The sequence below is a fragment of the Lonchura striata genome, chromosome 6 (assembly GCF_046129695.1).
Source record: "Lonchura striata isolate bLonStr1 chromosome 6, bLonStr1.mat, whole genome shotgun sequence".
Lineage (NCBI taxonomy): Eukaryota > Metazoa > Chordata > Aves > Passeriformes > Estrildidae > Lonchura > Lonchura striata.
In genome coordinates, this window is record NC_134608.1 from 9,568,678 (window position 1) to 9,587,723 (window position 19,046).

The 19,046-nt window shown below is 42.5% G+C and overlaps 1 protein-coding gene across 1 annotated transcript in view; it reads right to left on the reverse strand.

Moving 5' to 3' along the window:
• Positions 1-8,577: 8,577 nt before the first annotated feature.
• The window catches only part of KIF26A (kinesin family member 26A), a 95,837-nt gene continuing 85,368 nt past the window's right edge, over positions 8,578-19,046 (reverse strand). The window contains exons 12-15 of the mRNA XM_077783938.1: positions 15,167-18,551; positions 11,570-11,760; positions 10,542-10,692; positions 8,578-10,060 (exon numbers count right to left, since the gene is read on the reverse strand). Coding sequence (XP_077640064.1) covers positions 9,885-10,060; positions 10,542-10,692; positions 11,570-11,760; positions 15,167-18,551 — 3,903 coding nt within the window. The 3' untranslated portion in view covers positions 8,578-9,884. The remainder of the gene's footprint in view (positions 10,061-10,541; positions 10,693-11,569; positions 11,761-15,166; positions 18,552-19,046) is intronic.

Here is a 19,046-nt window from a genome sequence, read left to right on the forward strand (position 1 = left end):
ATTATCTACCCCAGAAGGCACAGCACTGCCAAGCTGCTCTTTATCAAGTCCTTAACAGGTGTAAAATTAGCACTTGTTATTAAAGACAATGGAGTTACATGTATTGCCAGCAGCTGAAGAAATGTGCTAGAATTGTTTTCACCTCCAGTTAATTCGGTGCCATTCAATAATGTGCATGAAGCCTGTAAATTAGAGAAGTGCCTCCTGAAGCATGGCAGAGAGCTAAGGAGTGTGTGAGCATCCTTTTTAAAACACAGGTGATTTCCCGAATGAAGGAATGAGGACCAAATCCTCTTTTCATCAGTACTGATGTAAGTTCAAACAAACTGCATTTACCTGAGTGTACTCTCAGGTAAACTTGTGCCAGCGCAATCTGTAACCAGAATCTGGAGCTGTCAGAAATCCTCATAAGCAAATGCCAGGACAGTGCTGTTTTCAGCTTTTCTAACCCCACAGAGCACAGAACCACTGGCTGCACTGATATTCTCTCTTCTCAGCTACCTACAATTCATTCCTGGGAATAAAGCAGAGAAAGGTGTTATTTACTGAGAATAGCAAAACCCTATTCCAGATGTATCTCATTATAGGCAGATCTCATTATAGGCAGACGACCTCAGGTTTAGGACAAGAAGTCACTGAATCACTCAGGACTGTGTAGCTTCATTGTGTATTTTTCTTTTCTAATATCCTTCTCAGCTCTGAAAGCAAATTATTTGGACAAATACTGCACATTGGAATGCATCTAACTGCTGAGCCCTATTATTCAATAGCACTCTACATCTCACCACTCTCCCCCTTTCCGCAGTAACTGGGAGAAGGGTTGGCCAACATCAAACAAATCTGATCAAGGACAGAAATCTCAGTGATAATTACATTCCCACAGGGTTTCATGAAAACTGGCAGTGAGATAGAGGAGGAAATTAACTCCTCCACCAAGGGGAGGCAAGTCAGGCATCTCGCTATCCCTGTGGCAGCAATTGGTCAGGCAGCCCATGCACAATTTGCTCTGTACTAGCCAAGGCACACGCTGCCTTTTGTCTGCAGGGACTGACACTGGGAGCATGTCAGGAGATCAGCTTTAGTGGGAAGGGGTTTTAAGCCCATAAGAATCCGTGCTACTCTGCTCCCCCTGCCATATACCATGCACAGCCTGAAGTGCAAGCCATGGGACAAAGCTCTCTTGTTTTAGTATTATTATATTACTGGTGTGTGGGAATGGTGCTGGTCTAGTGCAGAACAATCAACTCAGAGAGAGTTACTAATAGGCACAGGTTCTCTTCTGCTCTAGTGTTCTGTAGTTTTCCTAGTGTCATTTTATGATGCAGTCAGAACATGTCTGAAACACCCAATATAAAAAACAAACTGTGCTTCTATTCAAAGGCTTTTGGACAAGTTCAGGTTTGGACAAAATGGATGCCTGTTTGCTAAGGTATGAAACATCTTACCACTGTCTTTGGTTCATCATCCATCCTAGAGGAGGCAAAAACCAACATAAAGCAAATAAAAAGAGCAGTTTTTTTTTATACAGAGCAAATCTCCAGCTCTTGTTGGATTGATAGGTGTGGTGAGTCACCAGCACATTGCCAGGGCTGTCAAGTTGTCACTTTAGCTGGCTGCAGTACAAAGCTGAGTCCTTCCACATGGTCACCACTCCCCTCTCTGCGTGCAAATAAAGACTACAGCCTTTTCACTCCTTTTTCCAAATGCACAGGGAAATCTGTTATTTCTTCATCAGTCTTGCATCCCCCTGGGCAATGGGAGTGCTCATCATCTGATGCATGTAAATGCTAACAAAACTCCCATCTTGACATTAAATGGTTTAAAACCTATAAAATGGCAAATGCAGCATAATAATGACAAAAACTGGCAGGTTTCAGGTGGCCTACAGGGTTCTGCCATGCTGGCAGGAACATCTGTGACATTGCTAAACTAGCCCTGGGACTTCCCAAAGACTGGAAATTAGCAGGAGAACTTCAATTATCGTCTGCTTGCCACAGATATTTCTGTCAACCAGTAGAGCTTCTCAGTCATGCACTGACCCTCCCCAGCCTGCGTGGGTGCACTTCAGAAAGGAAAAGGAGCAGCAGGTTCCTTAGAAGAGTTCATGCCAGTGCGCTGCAGGCTGGCAAAACTCATCACTCATTCACTCTGATAAGATGATAGCACAGCAAAGGCAAGGCTTATGCAACACCTTTGTAAACACAGAGCCATGCTGGCTTTGTTGAAGTATTGCCACATTTTAAACCTATATACAAACAACAGAACTACTGCAGCATGTTGCAGGGGTAGGTTGCAGGCAAATCACCCCCTGAAAAGCATCCAGGGCTCAGTGTAAGCAGCAACATGAGTGGCAGCCACTTGAAATGCATGCAACAACTTGCACTGGTCCTCAAGTGCTGCCAGCAGCCTTGCCCCTCAGTTATAATCAGCTGGAAAAGTATTAACCAGCTGCATCCATGCAAAGAGCAGAGAGAGGCTTTTGCCAGGGCCTCGGCATTTCCAAAGGGTCCCAGTTAGTTTGCACACAGTGCTGTCAGACTGCTGTGCTCCTTTCCAGACTGATTATTAACATTGCTAATGGGGAGAGGCCTTGGAGGACAAGGACTGTAGAGCTGCATGCCTGGTGCACACAGAGCCAATATTCCTGGCCATATTCCCAACATATACAGCCCTATCTACTACATTAATGGATTTTATATCAGAGATTCAAACAGTGCATCCAAACTGTGGAAGGGTTAATTTTACAAAAAAGTTCAATCCTATATTTACAGTTCACACACCTGAAAAGGGATCTTTAGTTGCTATAGTAAGCTAGTCAGTGTGTTCTCAGAATATTGGAAGACTTTCCTTACCTAGACCTGGATAGATTTCCTAGTTCTCATTTTGGAGGAAACATAAGTGAGACATATGATTGAAGTTGAATGCTTTAATGCTGTTTCAAATCTTGGTTTGTGTTGGGTCACCCATCTATCAAGGACAACCCCATCAAGAAACTTCATTACCATTACACAACTAATAGTAGACTGCATTTACAATAGAATAATTAGTAAAGAAGAGCAGGAAGAAAAGGGAGAGAGAGATTGGATACTAAAGAGCAGATCAGAGACCAAGTGAATCATCCAAAGAGGAAACAGCAAGAATTGACAATGTCCTACTGAGCACTTAAAAACTGAGAAAAGGAGAAAACAGGGAAACCCTTTGTTTGCAAAAGTGTTTTAGAAAATTTCTAAACAAAAGCTATACATAGGGAGTTTGTGAATTATTTGGTTGGTGGGAGTCTGAGCTGAAATTTGACCAAGCACATAAACAGGGGAGCAACACACTTCACTCCTTGTGCTTGCCCAGAATGAGAAGCTTTGCAAAGAAGTGCACAGTCCATATACTGGCATTTTCTTCCATGGATGTATTTGTACACACCATTACATTTTCTTCCTCCTGTTTCTCTCCCCAAAAGCCAAATCAAAGCTGTCCCTCATTTCCTGTTGCATAAATAAGTAACATTATCTTCACTTTGAAAAGTGAGCAGTTTGAAAACAGCAGCCCATTGGAGCCTGTCTGTAGGGTTTCAGCTGCCACAGCTGAATGTTCTTCTCTGTATTCAGCAAAGCACATTGGAAGAGACATATTTTTAAGAACTTTTATGAGCTCAATTTGAAGTCAAACACAGTAGTCCACTTTGTCCTTCCCTCTCTCATTCCCTATTTAGGCTAAAAAATTGTGTTTGTACAGCATTGAGCCCCATGAGACTGAAGCCTTTAGGTACAAATGTATCTCATTTAAATGGTAATATACAACAAAATGAGTGGCACTCTTCAAAACAAGCAGCATTTGTAAGTGTGTCTCTGCCGGGTGCTGACAAATGGAGGGTCATGGTTGCAGGCAAAGGGAAAGGTCTCGGCGAGACAATATTTAAAAGTCAGTTTTTCCAGTCAAAGGCCAAAATCTAAAATGTCTGCTTATTTCTCTACTGCCTGTGCCCTGAAGCACTGTGCCTGCCTCCCAGAGAGCAGCACACGAGGACTCCAAAGGTATTTCCTATACAAGGTCAGATCAATTAAAATGTGCTTTAAATAGAGTCACGTGAGCCATGTGCAGAACTCCACAGCCGGGTTAGAGCCCCGACGCACTGCAGGGCAGAGGCTGAGACAATCTGCTGACCTCGGGTAGGAAAGCCAGATAACAAGGAGGCAGGACCTGCTTTTTCCCTGCCCTGGGAATGAAGGCTTTGATCCTTCTGGTCATCTAATATTGCTTTAGCACCAGAGATGCCAGGAGTTAACTAGTCACCTGGTTCTTTTCCTGCTGAAGTCAACAGCAGAACGTCAAAACCTAGTCTTTCAAAAGTCAGGGCAAGCTCTTTTAGCTGTCCCAGAAAGCCCAAGCAGAAAAGGAGCTGCTGCTGCTGCCATCCTTTTCCAGACCTGATAGGAAGCTCTCAAATAAATGAATACATTAAATAAATAAATGAAGCAAGACCTTGTCAGAGTGAAGTCGTAATGGTTCATGCCAGGGCCTGGGCTGTCCACTTGGAAGACAAAGCAAACAAAACATGTCTGAGAGACCTTCTTAAAAGCAAGATTTGAGAGGTCCTATTCTCAAGAGGGAATATTGCTATAAAAGTGCAGCATGCTACTGAGTAAGTGTTGATGCAGTGGAGAGATGGCAGAAATGTTATTTGTCTGCTGTAAAAACACCCCTTCATTCTCCACCCCACAGTCTAGTGATGCCTGCCCTTCCGTCTCATAGAAGGGTCCCAGGAAAATCCTAAAACCAGGAATGACCTGTCTCAATCTAAATTCAGAAGCAAAAGACATATAAACAAGGTTAAAGACAGGCTGCTGAGAGAGTGCATCACCTGGAGCCCCTATGTGGGTTGCTCTAAAATATTCCCCTCCCCTTGGCTCCATGCTGCAGATGTCCCACCCACCCTCTGCTTCTGGGGAGGCTCCTGGGGAGGGAAACAAGGAGTGAAGCCATTGGCTTCCCTCTAAGCTACTCTAAGGTCACCGTCATGCCAAACACACCCTGTCATCCAGCAGTTCCCCTCAGGTCTGGTAATAAATCTCTGAGCATTTACACTGTCAAGGGTTATGTCTTATTCTGTGTATTTCACAAGCATATTTCTGGAAGTCAAATTCTGTATGAAGATGTGAGATGCTACACACAGGAGCAGCCTGGAAGGCAGTTTCTGCATTCTAATTTGCACTTGTGATATCATTGCACATCAGTATCTTTCTTTTCTCCTAAATACCACTGATAAATAAAATTATTTTAGTAGGATTTTCATCTGGTGAAAGTCAGGGTAGCTCTGCTGAACCTCTGCTAAAGGAATTTATACCATCTGAAGCCCTGGAGCAAAAAAAAAAAAAAAAAAAAAAAAAAAAAAAAAAAAAAAAAAAAAAATACAAGTCAATGGGCCATAAGCCAAAATTGGAGTGTTTTGCTGGATACAGACCAGATTTACTTGCTTGCTTAAACAGGTGCCTAAGTGCTGTAGTGAAGTGGGTCCCAAATATGAAAGCATTTTTTATTTATGTCCACTTCTGCCAGCCTGGACATCTGATACAGAGGTCATCTTATAGCTAACATTTTTGTCTTAAACCCTGCCTATAGCCACACTATAGAACAGCTGCCTGTGGAGTTATGTTCCACACATAACTTTAAAAATAAAATGCAAGTGACTGGAAAACGTGGGTTTATAACTAGAAAGAGAATACAAGGGTACCTCGAAATAGAAATGAATGAAACATTTTCTGCATGCTGAGAAAATGAGAAAAATCACAATCTTTTATTTCAGCTGCATTCTCTTTTAGTATTGATGTTTCAATCTTGCAGTTACAGTGTCCTAGAACTGCCTTAGCTGGAACTGGTTAGACCAGAAGCACTGTACGGGAAAAGGGTTTACACATACATTAAACAAGTTTTTGTCTACAGAGCATTTTATTTCTCTATAGGGAATCTATGTTTGTGCTAACTGCAATTCCAAACACTCAAAGCAATGTCCCCAGCTGAAATCCCATCTCCCAGGAGTAGTTTTATGTATTGAACCACGATCATTGAATGGGAAAAGGCAAAAGTAAGCTTGGAGGCCAGGTCCAGAACACAAGTTCTTCCTCACTTTTTCCAGTCCCTGGTCACCAGATGAGAGTCCTGCCTTCTCACTTGATTTCTGTTCCAGTCCATGCTTCATCTCCTCCTGAAAGAGGCTTGACCATGTGGGCACCTCTCCTCTCCTTGTCCCTCACACACAGGCAAGTTCACCTCTGGCCTCCTCATGAAACCTCGTGAGATGTGAAGTTTGAGGAAAAGGGAATTTGTGTCCCTGAAATTTAATCTTTAAGCTTTGAATCACCATTGCACTTGTTCCAAAAAACCCAACAGCTGTCAATACTTTTTTTTCCCTGTTGTTGTGAAATAGGTGTGATGTGAGCTGCTTGATAAACTGGGCCATCAAGGGACTGAGAAAGTGTTGCCCCAGCAAGGAGAAGGTGAGGGATTTAATGGGAAGAACTGCAAGCAAAGGAGAAAAAATTCCAGTATGAACTATCCCTGCCAAAAGTTATTCAGGCAGTAACAAGCTCAACACAATAAGGTGTTTGAGTGTGCAATTTAATGGTTATCTTAAACCATTAAATTTAAATAGACAAGGAATTAAATAAAGCACTCAGTTTAATTTTGAAATTTTTATGTGTAATCCGATATAATTAAGTCTTTGTAAAATAGACTCAAATAATAAACTAAGTATTTATTTGTATAAGTATTAGCTAGTCAGAATTGCAACAGCTAAAACAGTAAGCTAAAAGATTATCTCAGCTCTTGAGATATGAAAGATAATTTACTACCCCCAACTACTTATGAAGAACTCTATTTGCATAGGGAAAATTCTGTATTTCATTCATCAGTGCCTCACCTTATTTTGCATCTCAGGCTTGTTTTGTGCCACCTAGCCAGAGGCTAAATGCATTTAATATACAGATTATTGTCATGTTGACAAGGAACTCAGTAGCCCTGAAATGTCTCATTTGTTTCTTTGTGGCAAACATAACTATAGTCAGAAACGAAAGAGAGAATATCAAAGGATGAAATTCTGATCAGCAAACACTATACAGGGGAATATTTAAACCAGTTATCAGGTTTACGGAAACTGGGATGAATTATTATCAGCTTGATTTTTATTTCAGAGGACAGTATTGCCAGGGTGGGGAGAAACAATGAAGACATCCAAGGAAAGGATGAGGTAGCCAGCAAATAAGTAAAAGAAACAAAAGCCCTTGGGTTCATTCAAGATGGTGTTAGAGGCTGCCTTGAGGAAGAGTGTGTGCCCAGCCTTGCTGTGCCCAGTGCTCACAGGTCCCACAGGTCACCTCATCCTGCCACAGCACCCCTGAGATGTGCATCTCCAGAGGACAGGGCAATGGCACCAGTGCAGAACCAAACACCAAGTGCAGAGCTCCTCATTAATACATTCTCCTTTTGCCATCATGTTTGTGGAGGTCTTCCCTTTTGCTAATAAATATTTGTTCCACAGCATGCTGCTTTTTTTTAATTGTTGTTTTTATTTATCTAATCCTCGCTCTGAAAAGCAATTGAATGTATTTAATCACAATGTATTGAATCACTACATGGTTTTGATTCTATATCTGAAGAACTGTGACTTTCTGCACACAGAAAGTAAATTTAGATGGAATTCACAAGTTAGTAAATATAGCTGGTATTTGAGGGTATCAGCAAAGGGATCCTCCAGAAATTCTAGATGCCATATTCCCTTGCATACAACCAGCCACAGTGCCAAGTATCAGTAAATATGGTGCACCCTTTTCCAGGGATAAACGAGAGGGATAGAGAAGGGGACTCTTTGTAACCCATAAAGTCAAAAAGCTATTTAAGCATCAAACTCTTGCTCTGATTCTCCCACTTCTCCAGCTGCAGAATGAGGAGGAAGGAATTTACCCCACCTCACACGCTTCTTGTGAGGGTAAGAAAACAGTACATGGATGCCATGCTGTTAGGAGAGAAAAAGAGGGAGGGGAAAACTTCCCACAGATCTGCCTTTTGGCCAAATGGCTGGAAAACACTGGAGCTGCTGTCACTAGAAGCTCAAGCTTTACATGAACCCTGTCTGGGAAGCTCCAGCCAGCATCAGGAGCTGAGGACCAGGCACAGCTGCTGTCCAGCCAGGGAGCAAACACAGCAGTGTCACAGAGGAATGAACGGAGCAGGTTGTCATGATGGACCTGTGGGGCCCAGGGCTTGATTCCACTCCCTACTCTTCTTGTGATTCCAGCCCCATTTTTAATTGCTTTTTCTCATCAGGGAAAACAAGTATGTGAGCCACAGGTCTTTGTTCTGTAAACTATCAAGTGCTAAGAGAATACAGGCATTATCACTGCTATTTATTTCACCCTTTGGTGTTTTGTCTCTCTTTCCTGATTGGTTTATGATGACGAATGTCAGAACTCTGTTCCCAATTATACACCTCTTGGGCAAGGAGACAATGCAATGTGACATTTAACACAGTGTACCAGAGACCACCCTCCCTGTTCTGAATATTAAAATCACATACACAGCAAAAAGCACTCGTAACAATAGATGTATCTTTTATTCACAGATAAAAACTGAAGCAAGCCGTTATAATACATATTTATACAAAGGATTTGAAAAAACCATAAAAAGGAAGATGATTAGAAAATATGATTCATTATGAAATGTGGTATTACATACACTATTAAACCTTTTCAAAAGTATTTGTTTGGCAACAATTTATATCAATAGTTTCCACACTTAAGTGGCCTCCTTCAAAAAAGCACAAATCTCATGCAGCATGTATAAACTTGATCCTGAGGGTTTGCCTTCCTTAGAAAAACTGTAAAAAGATATACTATTTGTCTTAAAAGTTCAAAATGCAAATGCTATATTTATAGTCAAAACTATATAAAAATATGGACCTAACTTAACATTTACAAAAACTTTTTGCTCCTTTTTTTTTTTTTTTTTTTTTTGCTTGTTTTATGGTTTTGGTAATAAACATAACTCTCAATTCCTGCAGTCAAGAGAGGAAAAAAGAGAACCAAAACCAACCACAGTGCCCTTTGTAGATTTCCTCACATAAAGTTTACGACTCCAAAAAAGACCAGGTCTGTGAAAAGTGAGGTTAGTAACCAAGGAATTAGGTAAGCAGTTAATATATATCTATATATGTATATATAAAATGGAAAACAAACATTTATTTTGATCTGAAAAAGTAATAATACAAAACCTGAAGGTAAAACAATCATCTCAAAATGCCATAATACTCCTTCTCAATAGATAAATGTTCATAAAAATATCTTGAACCCTAACCAAGAAAACAATTATAATACAATTTTAATTCTGCTACATAAAACAGCTTTTCTATGAAACAAGAAGGCAAGTTCAGGTATGAAAACATAATTTACTTATTGCTTTTGCTACAATGTTGTTTGTTTTTACATATAGTCATAAATACACTATACAGTATAAAATATTTCGTAGGAATACATTTTGTGGTCTGCTTAGGTTTGCTGGCTTTAATTCTAGCACCAAATACAAAAATGAAAATCAAATGAACTTTAAAGGCACTTGCATTTCATGTTTGTTAACATCAGAGTTTGTACTAAATTTCTTCGCTTCCCTCTGGTAGAAGCAATATTTGATCCTACTTTTACCTTTTTACAGCTCAGGCCACGTTGAGGCACCAAATTATTTATGAACATTCCCATTCCTCAGCTGTTTCTTTCTCTTACAACATTCAGTGTTGCTTTTTAGTCTTCACCTTTCCTCCTTCACTTCCCAGCTACTTTATCCGTTTATTTCTTCATGTCGGACGACCCAGCTTCACTTCCCTCAGTCCCTGGAAAAACCTCTCTTCAAACCTCCACCTCCCGCACTCCATCCTGCACATCGCTTATCCCGATGTCGAAACACGTCACTATCATGATATGTGACTTGCACAGATTTACACACTGCTCCAGTTCTTCTGTCACTTGTTCCAGTGCCTCCAGGTACTCCTGTGACTCCTTATCAAGATCAGGATCCACTTCAACTGTCAGACAAAAAAACACTGAGTAAGAGAAACAGCTTATCATAAACATTATTCTATCACAAAGCAGCCAACATGGTAGAGTAAAATTTATTTTCTCTTGAACTAAGACTTTTTTCCCTGCTTTGTTGAGCAGATACAAAACTCTACCTTGAAGCTCCAGTTATGCACAACACTCAGTCTGGGAACAAATCTCATCCCTCAATTTCCCAGTTATAACATGGATATGGAAACAATATTTTCCTTCTTTGCAAAGAATAATAATAAAAGACTAATAAAATCACATTTAGTATTAATGGCACAATTTTAATGTCCTCTTCTGGTTGGTTTGTATGGGTTTTTTGTTCAAATAGCATATTACAGAAATACAGATTGAGTCACAAGTCAATTCAGCAAAATATCTTAGCAAGTGATTAAGTTTTTCAGTGGGACTGCTGACATGCTGAAAATCTAGATCATACTGCTGTTTTTGCAAAATACTTACAGTCTTCTTTCCACTTATTTGGATCCATCATCAACCTGCACTTTGTCTCTTCCAACTCTTCCTTCAAAAGTTCGTGCTTTGCCTTTATTTCTCTGATTCGCTGCTGGCGCCTCTCTAGTATCTTCAGCTTGGTATGGAAATACATCAGACCCTTTTAAGACACAGAAAGACCATTTCATGAATTTTCCTGTTGTGAGCTGGCCTATAATACTCTGACAAAAATTGCTCCCAGCTCACTACTTGTAAGAGTGAGCAGGTGGGTTGTTTTATTTAGTTGTGGGGTTGGTGGGATTTTTATGGGTTTTTGGGGGGTCTTTTTATTTGAAGCTTGCATTTAGGGATTCTAATCTAGAGGAACTGCAAGCTACATCACTTGAGCATTTGTTGCACTTCTCTGAATTAGCAAGCATCTCTTAATGCATTCTGAAATTACTACTGTTTGTAGATATCTTTTTTTTCCAGTACTGAAAATTATAAACACAGCTTAATGATAATGTCAGAGTTACAGTTAATAATAAAACATGAATTCTTATTTTCTAAAAAGCATTCCTACCTTCTCAACATCCTGGAAAGGCTATTACAAAAGAAAGGGGAAAAAGGCATCAGTAGAACATAGAATTCTGGTCTCTAAAACAGAATTAGCTGAAGTGTTTTCCAATTACAAAGTAAGTTAAACTCAGTATATCCCTGGTTTAACAGAATCCTGTCATTTACATAAAGAGTTAATGACCCTATCGTTGAGGGATGCTGTAAGGTTCCACAAGCCAGCCTAGGATTATGAAGTCTTCTTATAATGTATTCATTGGTAACTTCCATTTACACCATCAGTCATGTTAGACACAATTAATTTTAGACAGTAATCATTTTCATTTTCTGTGTTAAGAGTACCCCAACATATGAATTGTAAAATTAATAATTATAGTGCTTTAATTGCACTCAATTTCCTGAACACCATTCTGGCATTCAAGCAAGGACTTTGTCTGTATATTGTAATTTAAGTTGTCTACAGTTGTAAAATATGTGCTGACCTCAGTTTCCTCTTGTCTGTGTCGCTGTAATCGTTCCACATCATCAATCTCATAAACTTTAATTTCAAATGGCTCTTTCAAAGTGCCTGGCAAAGGTGGTAGATCAACCCATTGGCCAGTGACACTGGGTTTTCTTCCCAAGGAGGCAGCATCTGGCAATGGTGCAGGAATCAGTCTGCGACGCTGGAGACCTAAAACAAAAACAAACATTCCTCAGGATCTAAAAGACTAACACACTGCAGAGAACATACTGCAGTGAATTAAAGAAAGATCTAGGTTCTCAGTATACTTAGGAAGAAATGCTTTTCTTGATCTTTTCCTTTTAGTAAAATACCCTCAGGCTGCTAATTGAGGTACTGCCTTGACAAAGTAGGTTTCATTTGGTTCCCAGATGGAGGCAACAGCAGTTCCTCTCCCAGAGCAGATGTCTGAACATCAGTTCTTTATTCTCTCCTTGCAGAAATATTTTGCCTGGACTGATTTTTCTTTGGTGGACTACAATGTTTTTCATTACCTTGCAAAGGCAGTGAGATAAGTGAATAATCTGAAACTAGTACTGATAATGACTTTCTTATCTGGAAATCTTCTGCTCCCCCAGTTAAAGCCAAGCCAGACTAAGATCCCTGTCACTGCACTCTATTTTTGCAAAGCTCAAACAGCTCCCTCCAGTACTACTAACTGCTATTTTAGGGTGCTAAATACCAGCTGTTTTCAGTGATTTTGTGGGATTGAGAGGCATTCAGAAGGCATCAACGAAGCTGCAACTTGAACACTTCTAATGTTGAGACATCTCACACCTTTGCACCAGCACCCAGAAGCTCAGTGCATGACAAAACTCAACAATTCTGTGAGCCTTCAATAGAATGCTCCCAGATTTTCCAAGCAAATCATACTGCTCCACTATGCTTCTGCTAGGGTTCACGTTTCATGAAGCAGAGAACGACTTATATCCTTCAGAAATGCAGGAGCTGGCACTCTGGTGCCCAGAAGGTTTTTTGTGATTATTAAGTCTCTTGTGATTCTCTGAAAATCTGACCTTTACAGTACATGTCTCAAGCATGAGTACATGCACAGAGCTGGTCAAGCAACATTAAAAAACCTGCAGCCCAATCCTTAAGAAAAGAAGGGCTGAAGGCCACCAGAAGCAAGCTGAAATGACACAAGGTAGCACTAAGTGGAAGCTGGCTTTAGGTGACTGGTGACAATAAATTTAGTACTTAATTGCCTCTTCTTATTAAAAACTAACTCGGAGGTGAAGAATCTTGTTTCTTCTGCTCTTACGAAAGGGAGCACATCAAACAGACAAGGCAGCTCTGCTCAAAGGACATGCTGCCAAAATAACTTCTGGGCTGAGACCTCTACAGGAGATGTAAGCACAAGTTAAGGCTGTCAGATAAGCCCTGTCATGAACTCCAACATGAAATGAAGACAAAATCCCAGCAGGCACCCCCAAAGCAGCACACCTCTGGTGATACTCCAAAAGTTACCTGCTTTACATATTCTTAAGAAAAACATCCCTCATTCTTAATTGCATCCTTGCTGATTTCTAAGTAACAAGAACAAAATGAGAATGTTTTCAAAAGAGGAAAGCTCGATTCTACTTCTACAAAACCATTCTCACAACCCAAATCCATTCAGCCTGAAACACCACTAAGGTCCTGTTGGATGAAGCCACACACTGTAACCCTGACCCTGTAACTGCTGACAGGAGATCCCTCTGAGGAGGACACCAAACAGATATGGTCAAACATATGCAATAAGCAGGCAAATTTCATTTCTCCAAGAAATGGGAACCAAACATCATTTCTCTGTGAATGACGTTACAGGATAAGGGGACAGCTTTACAGTGACATACATGGGAGTAAGATGTGTCCTTAAATCTAGAGACTCCAACAGAGTCTGGTGTTACATAATCTAGTCAAAGAATATCTAATAATGTGCAAAGATTACAATTATTTTAGAACAGTAACAGGACTGAACCAAACATTTCTCATAAGAAATATTTGTTGCACTTCCTGGTAAACTGAATTTCATGCATAAAACACATTATTTTCTCAAAGTCTACAGCACTCCAAAAAAGTAATACATAATTTACAGACATAGAGCAATTACAACTGGAAAAAGAAATAGTTTGTCATTTTTAAAGACCGTATAAGTATTTCCTGGGGCAAAAACAAATACAAATCCATCAGTGGGTAATGCCTTCTCAATATGTGTGCTACTTATACAGCTGTTGATATTGATTTGTGGGAAAGGTTTAAGAGGCAGATATGCTATGGAAAGAGAAGAGCAGCAAATATTACGCTAAGTTTCCAAAATGATTGATCACTTGCTGAAGCAACTCAGTTTCCTTAACCAGAAAGCCCCATGAGATCGACTTCATTCATTTGGTTTTACTGCCAGAACTGAGCATCGTGGGTATCTACAGGGATTGCAGTAATTGCTACTTCCCAACCAGAAGTTCAGACCCAGCACATTGCTGATAATAGTTCCTACTTATTTCCAACAGTCAGGATGCCCAGGTTGCTGAAGGAGGCTGCAGGTCATGATCTACATGGCACTGGTTGCCATTGGCTCTTTACAATACCACAGTATCTCAACCTAGATCTGAGAAAATGTCACTGTAACACCAACCATATGAGCCAGATTACAAATACACTTGGACTGCAGCTGCACTTACATGAGCACCAGCAGTGAGAGCAGTAAGAAAAGGCACCAAAGGGAAGGAAAGGGGACCTGACCACCATATGCCCACTTTTTCTTGGCATGGTCAGACACACTGAGCCAGAGTTGCCTCTTCCAAGCAACTCTTCCAGTCAGTTTCCTACTGTGTATACTATCCACATACACAAAATTTCTTAATATAAATACTATTCTTAATATAAATACTATTAGAGTGCAATACAATAATGTTGCGACCAGCTAGCAGCATTAACCTAGGAGTCACTGCATCTTACACACACGCCCTACTGCTCTAAGCCTAATCTGATGCACATCTAGCAATCCTCATTAATTCACACTCTTCTCCCCTCCCAGCCTTTCCTTTGTTTCTAAACTACAGTCCCAGAAGTTCTCTCTGGCATTCCCTCACAGACACCCAGCAGCAGAGCTCCTCCTCTCCTCACTGCCCTTCTCTCACCAGTCTTCCAGGATCACTCACTCAAACCTCACAAAAACTCATCAGCACTCAGCCACCACCTCACTTTTCCCAGCCCACCCATAACACCCTCCTGTTTGGGCCACCCTGGTCCTGGCCCTGCTGAGGGAGGAAAGAATGTCCCCCAGCTGCCAGCAGCCACCTGCCGCCTCCTCCCTTGCAGGAAGACTGCCGGCACCCCGGGGCACCCACACCTTTCTTGCCCTCTCCACCACAGCAGCTGTGTCACACCTGCAGCTTTGAAGTAAAATAAATGACAAGTAGCTGCTGTCACAGCAATACACATGCACACACAAGCGCGTGCAGTCAGTCCACCTCCCTGCTTTGAGCTCCCTCCAAGCCTCCTGTCCTCCATGCCAGAGATGCCACAAAACGCCTCCATCCTCAGGATGCAGTGGGGCACCAGCGAACACCCGGCCACCTGCCCCTTCCTGTCTCACCTGTTGACCGTTTCTTGGGGGATTTCAGGCTCCTCATGCGACCCGGTGACGACATCCCGCTCTCGCTCATGGAGTCGTGTGCTGAGGAGGCACTGCCGGTGGCCTCGCTGTCCCGAATCATGCTCTCATAGCCGCTGCTGCCGCCACTGTGGTAGAACAGGGCCGTCCTGCCCATGGCTGGTGGCAGCTCTCCGCTCAGGACGCTGCTGTTGTCACTGCCGTGCCCGCTGCTGTAGCGCTGCGGCCGCCGCGGCGCCGTTATCTTGCTGTAGGGAGACGGCAGCACCGGCACCTGTGACTTCTCGTCGCTGAGGTTGATGCCACTGTCATTGCCACTGTCAGAGTCAGTGGAGCCTCGGAAGTGTCCCGCCTTGGCAGAGCCGCCCGACACCAGCTCGTTCACGCGGCTGTTGGCTGCCCTCATGGCCTGCTTGGTGCCCATGATGGTCCCACGGCCGGGTTTGCCGCTGACCGGCTGCACAGAACGGGGGGCTGCCTTCCCACCAGGGGCCATGCCAGAGCCCTTCCCTGCAGGCTGTGCCAGGGACTTCACAGAGGAGCTGAGAGACTTTGACCCACTGGCAGAGAGGCCCCGGTTTTTATTCCCGTTGGCTTGCACCTTCTGGTTAGCTGTGGGTTTTGCCTGGTTGTTTTTACCAGGTGCGGGGGCGGTGAAGGGCAGTGGTAAACCCATACTGGAAGCAACAGGAGGGACCCCTAGCCTGGGGACAGAGCGTCCTGCCCGGCTGCTGCCAGTGCTCCCACTGTCCCTCACCATGCTTGCTTTGGATCCAACTGATGTCAGGCTGTCACACCTCTCCAGAGACATGTGGCTCCCATATCGGTGAACAGTTTCACTCTTTGACGCCTTCACCTTTAAGCTGGATGTCATCTTGGGCAAAGAGTGGTCACCCTTCAAGTTCATTTTGCAGCTGGCACTTTCACTAAAGTAAGAGCCAGCTTTCAACCGCAAATCAGCTTCGTCTTCAGCCTTTGGTGTGGCAGCTCTGGCAAAGTCCAGGCCAGAAGCTTTCCCCCCACCATTACCCAGACCAACAGGTTTCTGCTCCAGGCTCGATTTGCGCACAGGAGGTGTTGGAGGTGTCGGCCCACCTGGTCTGGGCAACATGGTTGATTTCTGTGGTGTGTTCTTCTTTCCCAGGGACGATTTCAAGCTGCCAGTGGCCAAGGGAGCATCCGAATTCCCTCGGGTCACACACTCTGGCAAAGTACTGTTAGTGTGTGACACTGGCATCACTCCCAGTGTGGTGGCTCCTCTCTTCAGCTGCGGTATCTTCATCACAATTTCTGACTTCTTGGCAGCTCCACTGGAGGATTTGCAGGCCATTTCACAACCATCCACAACCCTCTGCGAACAGGCGAGCATAGTCTGTGACTTTGTTGGCTTGGATGCTGTGCCAAAACCCTGGGCAGCTTTTTCTGGCTGCTTCTCAGTACCAAACGTGTAAGGTTTTGGAGACAGCAGCGACTCTGCAGGTTTTGCTTCCAAGTGATAATCAGTGCGTAACAGCCAAGGATCTTCAAATATACCATGTGGATTCTGCAGCTCTTTATAGCTGAGAACAGTATTATTGTGGATTGGAGAAGAGGTAGTTTTTGTTTTCCTAGGAAGACTAGAATGTATTGTTTCTATCACAGGCGCATCACGAGAATTACTAAATTTAATTTTTACTGGCTGATCAGTGACACAAAAAGCACTTTTTATCTGAGATGCTTTGGTAGTTTCAGAGGTTTGAGGGCTTTTACCAATGCCTGAGGAAAGCTTGCTGGAACTCAAGCTATCACTCTCCAGCTCAGAGAAGCAAAATCCACTGTCATTGAGAGCACTTTTCAGGGGTACACATAAATGGGATGAGTCCAAGTTGAAGGGTTCCTCGGACTTATTACAGTTGTAAGATGACTGTGCGATAAAACTGTCACTAGACTGGGCTCCATCACTTTCAATTGTACAAATGCTGACTTCACTGAGCCATGAACTGATGGAGGAACGTCTGCTGCTGGTAAACGGATCCTTAGCAAAGGGCACAACAATATCAATATTTACACCAGTAGAAGTCTCCTGTGAGGTATAAGCATCAAACTCATCATTTATGCTGCTGATAATACTGACCGGCCTCGAACCCGATGCAAGGGCCTGAAGGGAGCAGTCACTGTTAAAGCTAATGATACTGGAAGGTCTCCCATTATCCATAATTCCACTAATAGAGAGCTCTTCCACCACTGTGAAAACAAGCTCATCCTCTCCATTCAGCTCAACAGGCTGCTGCAAAGTCACTGTGGTGGTCAGTATATCCCGATCGAAACACTTCCCTCTGAATGCTGACCTGAAGCTGTGTACCTCTATGGCACCTGACTGACTCTGGGTGTTGCTACCAACAAGGAATGTGCTTCCTAAAGGGTTTTGATCAGGTTTATTTCCCATCTGTTTGCTCATTCCCACAGGAGGAGTCCGAACTGCATTGCTACTGTCCAGCTCCAAATTCTCAGCTTTGGAGCTTGGGGAGTGTTCCCTCTGCTGTGGAGGGGGAGGTGCTGGGCTTGGCAAGGGTCTCTTCATGTACAAGGACTTTTCGTTGGTGACACATTCAGCTGTGGCCTTATTCTGCTCTGGATTCCTCAAAGGGCTACACGTTGAAGTCTGCAGGGAATCAGTGATTGTCTCTCTCTCCCCCTCTAGGACAGAGTCTATTATTTTGTTGTCAGCTCTGTTCTGCAGCTTGGAAAGCTCTGCTTTCAAGTGAGGTGTGCTATTTTCTTGACAGTTGCCATTGCCACCCCATGGTGCAACAGCCTGGAAAGGAAGGTTATATCCTTTTTTGGGAGATGCAGTTTCTTGCGGAATCAGTTTCTTAAATCCTCCAGAAGGAGAGGATATTTTTTCCTTTATCGACTTAGACTGTGCATTTTCTGTACTTCCAGGAACAGAACTACAATTGGACCCAACAGAGATTTCTCCACAAGCAAATTTCATGGGTTCCTCACTTCCATCAATGCACTCTAACCTTTCCTGCAGTTCAGCAAAAGTGTTGCATTTGAAATGGTCCTTGTCGGAACTCCTACTAATAGCAGAATTGTCTTTATTTCTCTTCTTATTTAGGGACGGGATAATGGGAACAAACTCTGGTGGCCCCTCATTATCTGTCAATTCCCTGTCAGACAAAGCTGCACCGTTGGGACCAACATAGATGACAGTATCACAAGACTGTTCACTGCTGGAGGAATAATCAGGATCACTGGATATATTCAGGACAGGAAGGTCAGGGTCAAGGGCAACAGTTCGTGGGTGGAATGGTCGCAAATGGGGCGGTCTCCGGACATGTCCTTCTTCACACGAACTCTCTCCTCCAGAGGAGCTGGATGCATACTGCAAATGACAAGTAACAGTAAATTTATTAGTATCAATTGATAAATAAGTATATACATGTACAGAAACTGATTAAAAGGTCAGGTTGCAACATAATCTGTGCTTTGTGTATACTGCATCTAGTGGGAAAATATTAGAGGGAAGGGTAAATTAAAATAATATGCTACATAGATTTTACTGTATTAGTAATAATATAAAAATCACACCTTTTCAGATAATTTCTATTAAATACTATGTGTTGTCTTTTTCCTCAATAGTTTTCTGTTCCTCCTCTATTGATTTTTAATTAATATTGACAGAAGCTTTTCAGATAGTTCCACATGTAAGCAAAGAAAGAATATGTGCTTGAAACAAAAAGAAGGGAATTTCAGGATTAAGGATTGGGGGCAGGATGATGGATCAGTGCCAAGTCATTTGTCAGTTCCTCTCCTGAGATTTTATGTATTTTGTATTACTTCCTACCATTGAGAAATCTCATGTTCCCCTACTGAGAGG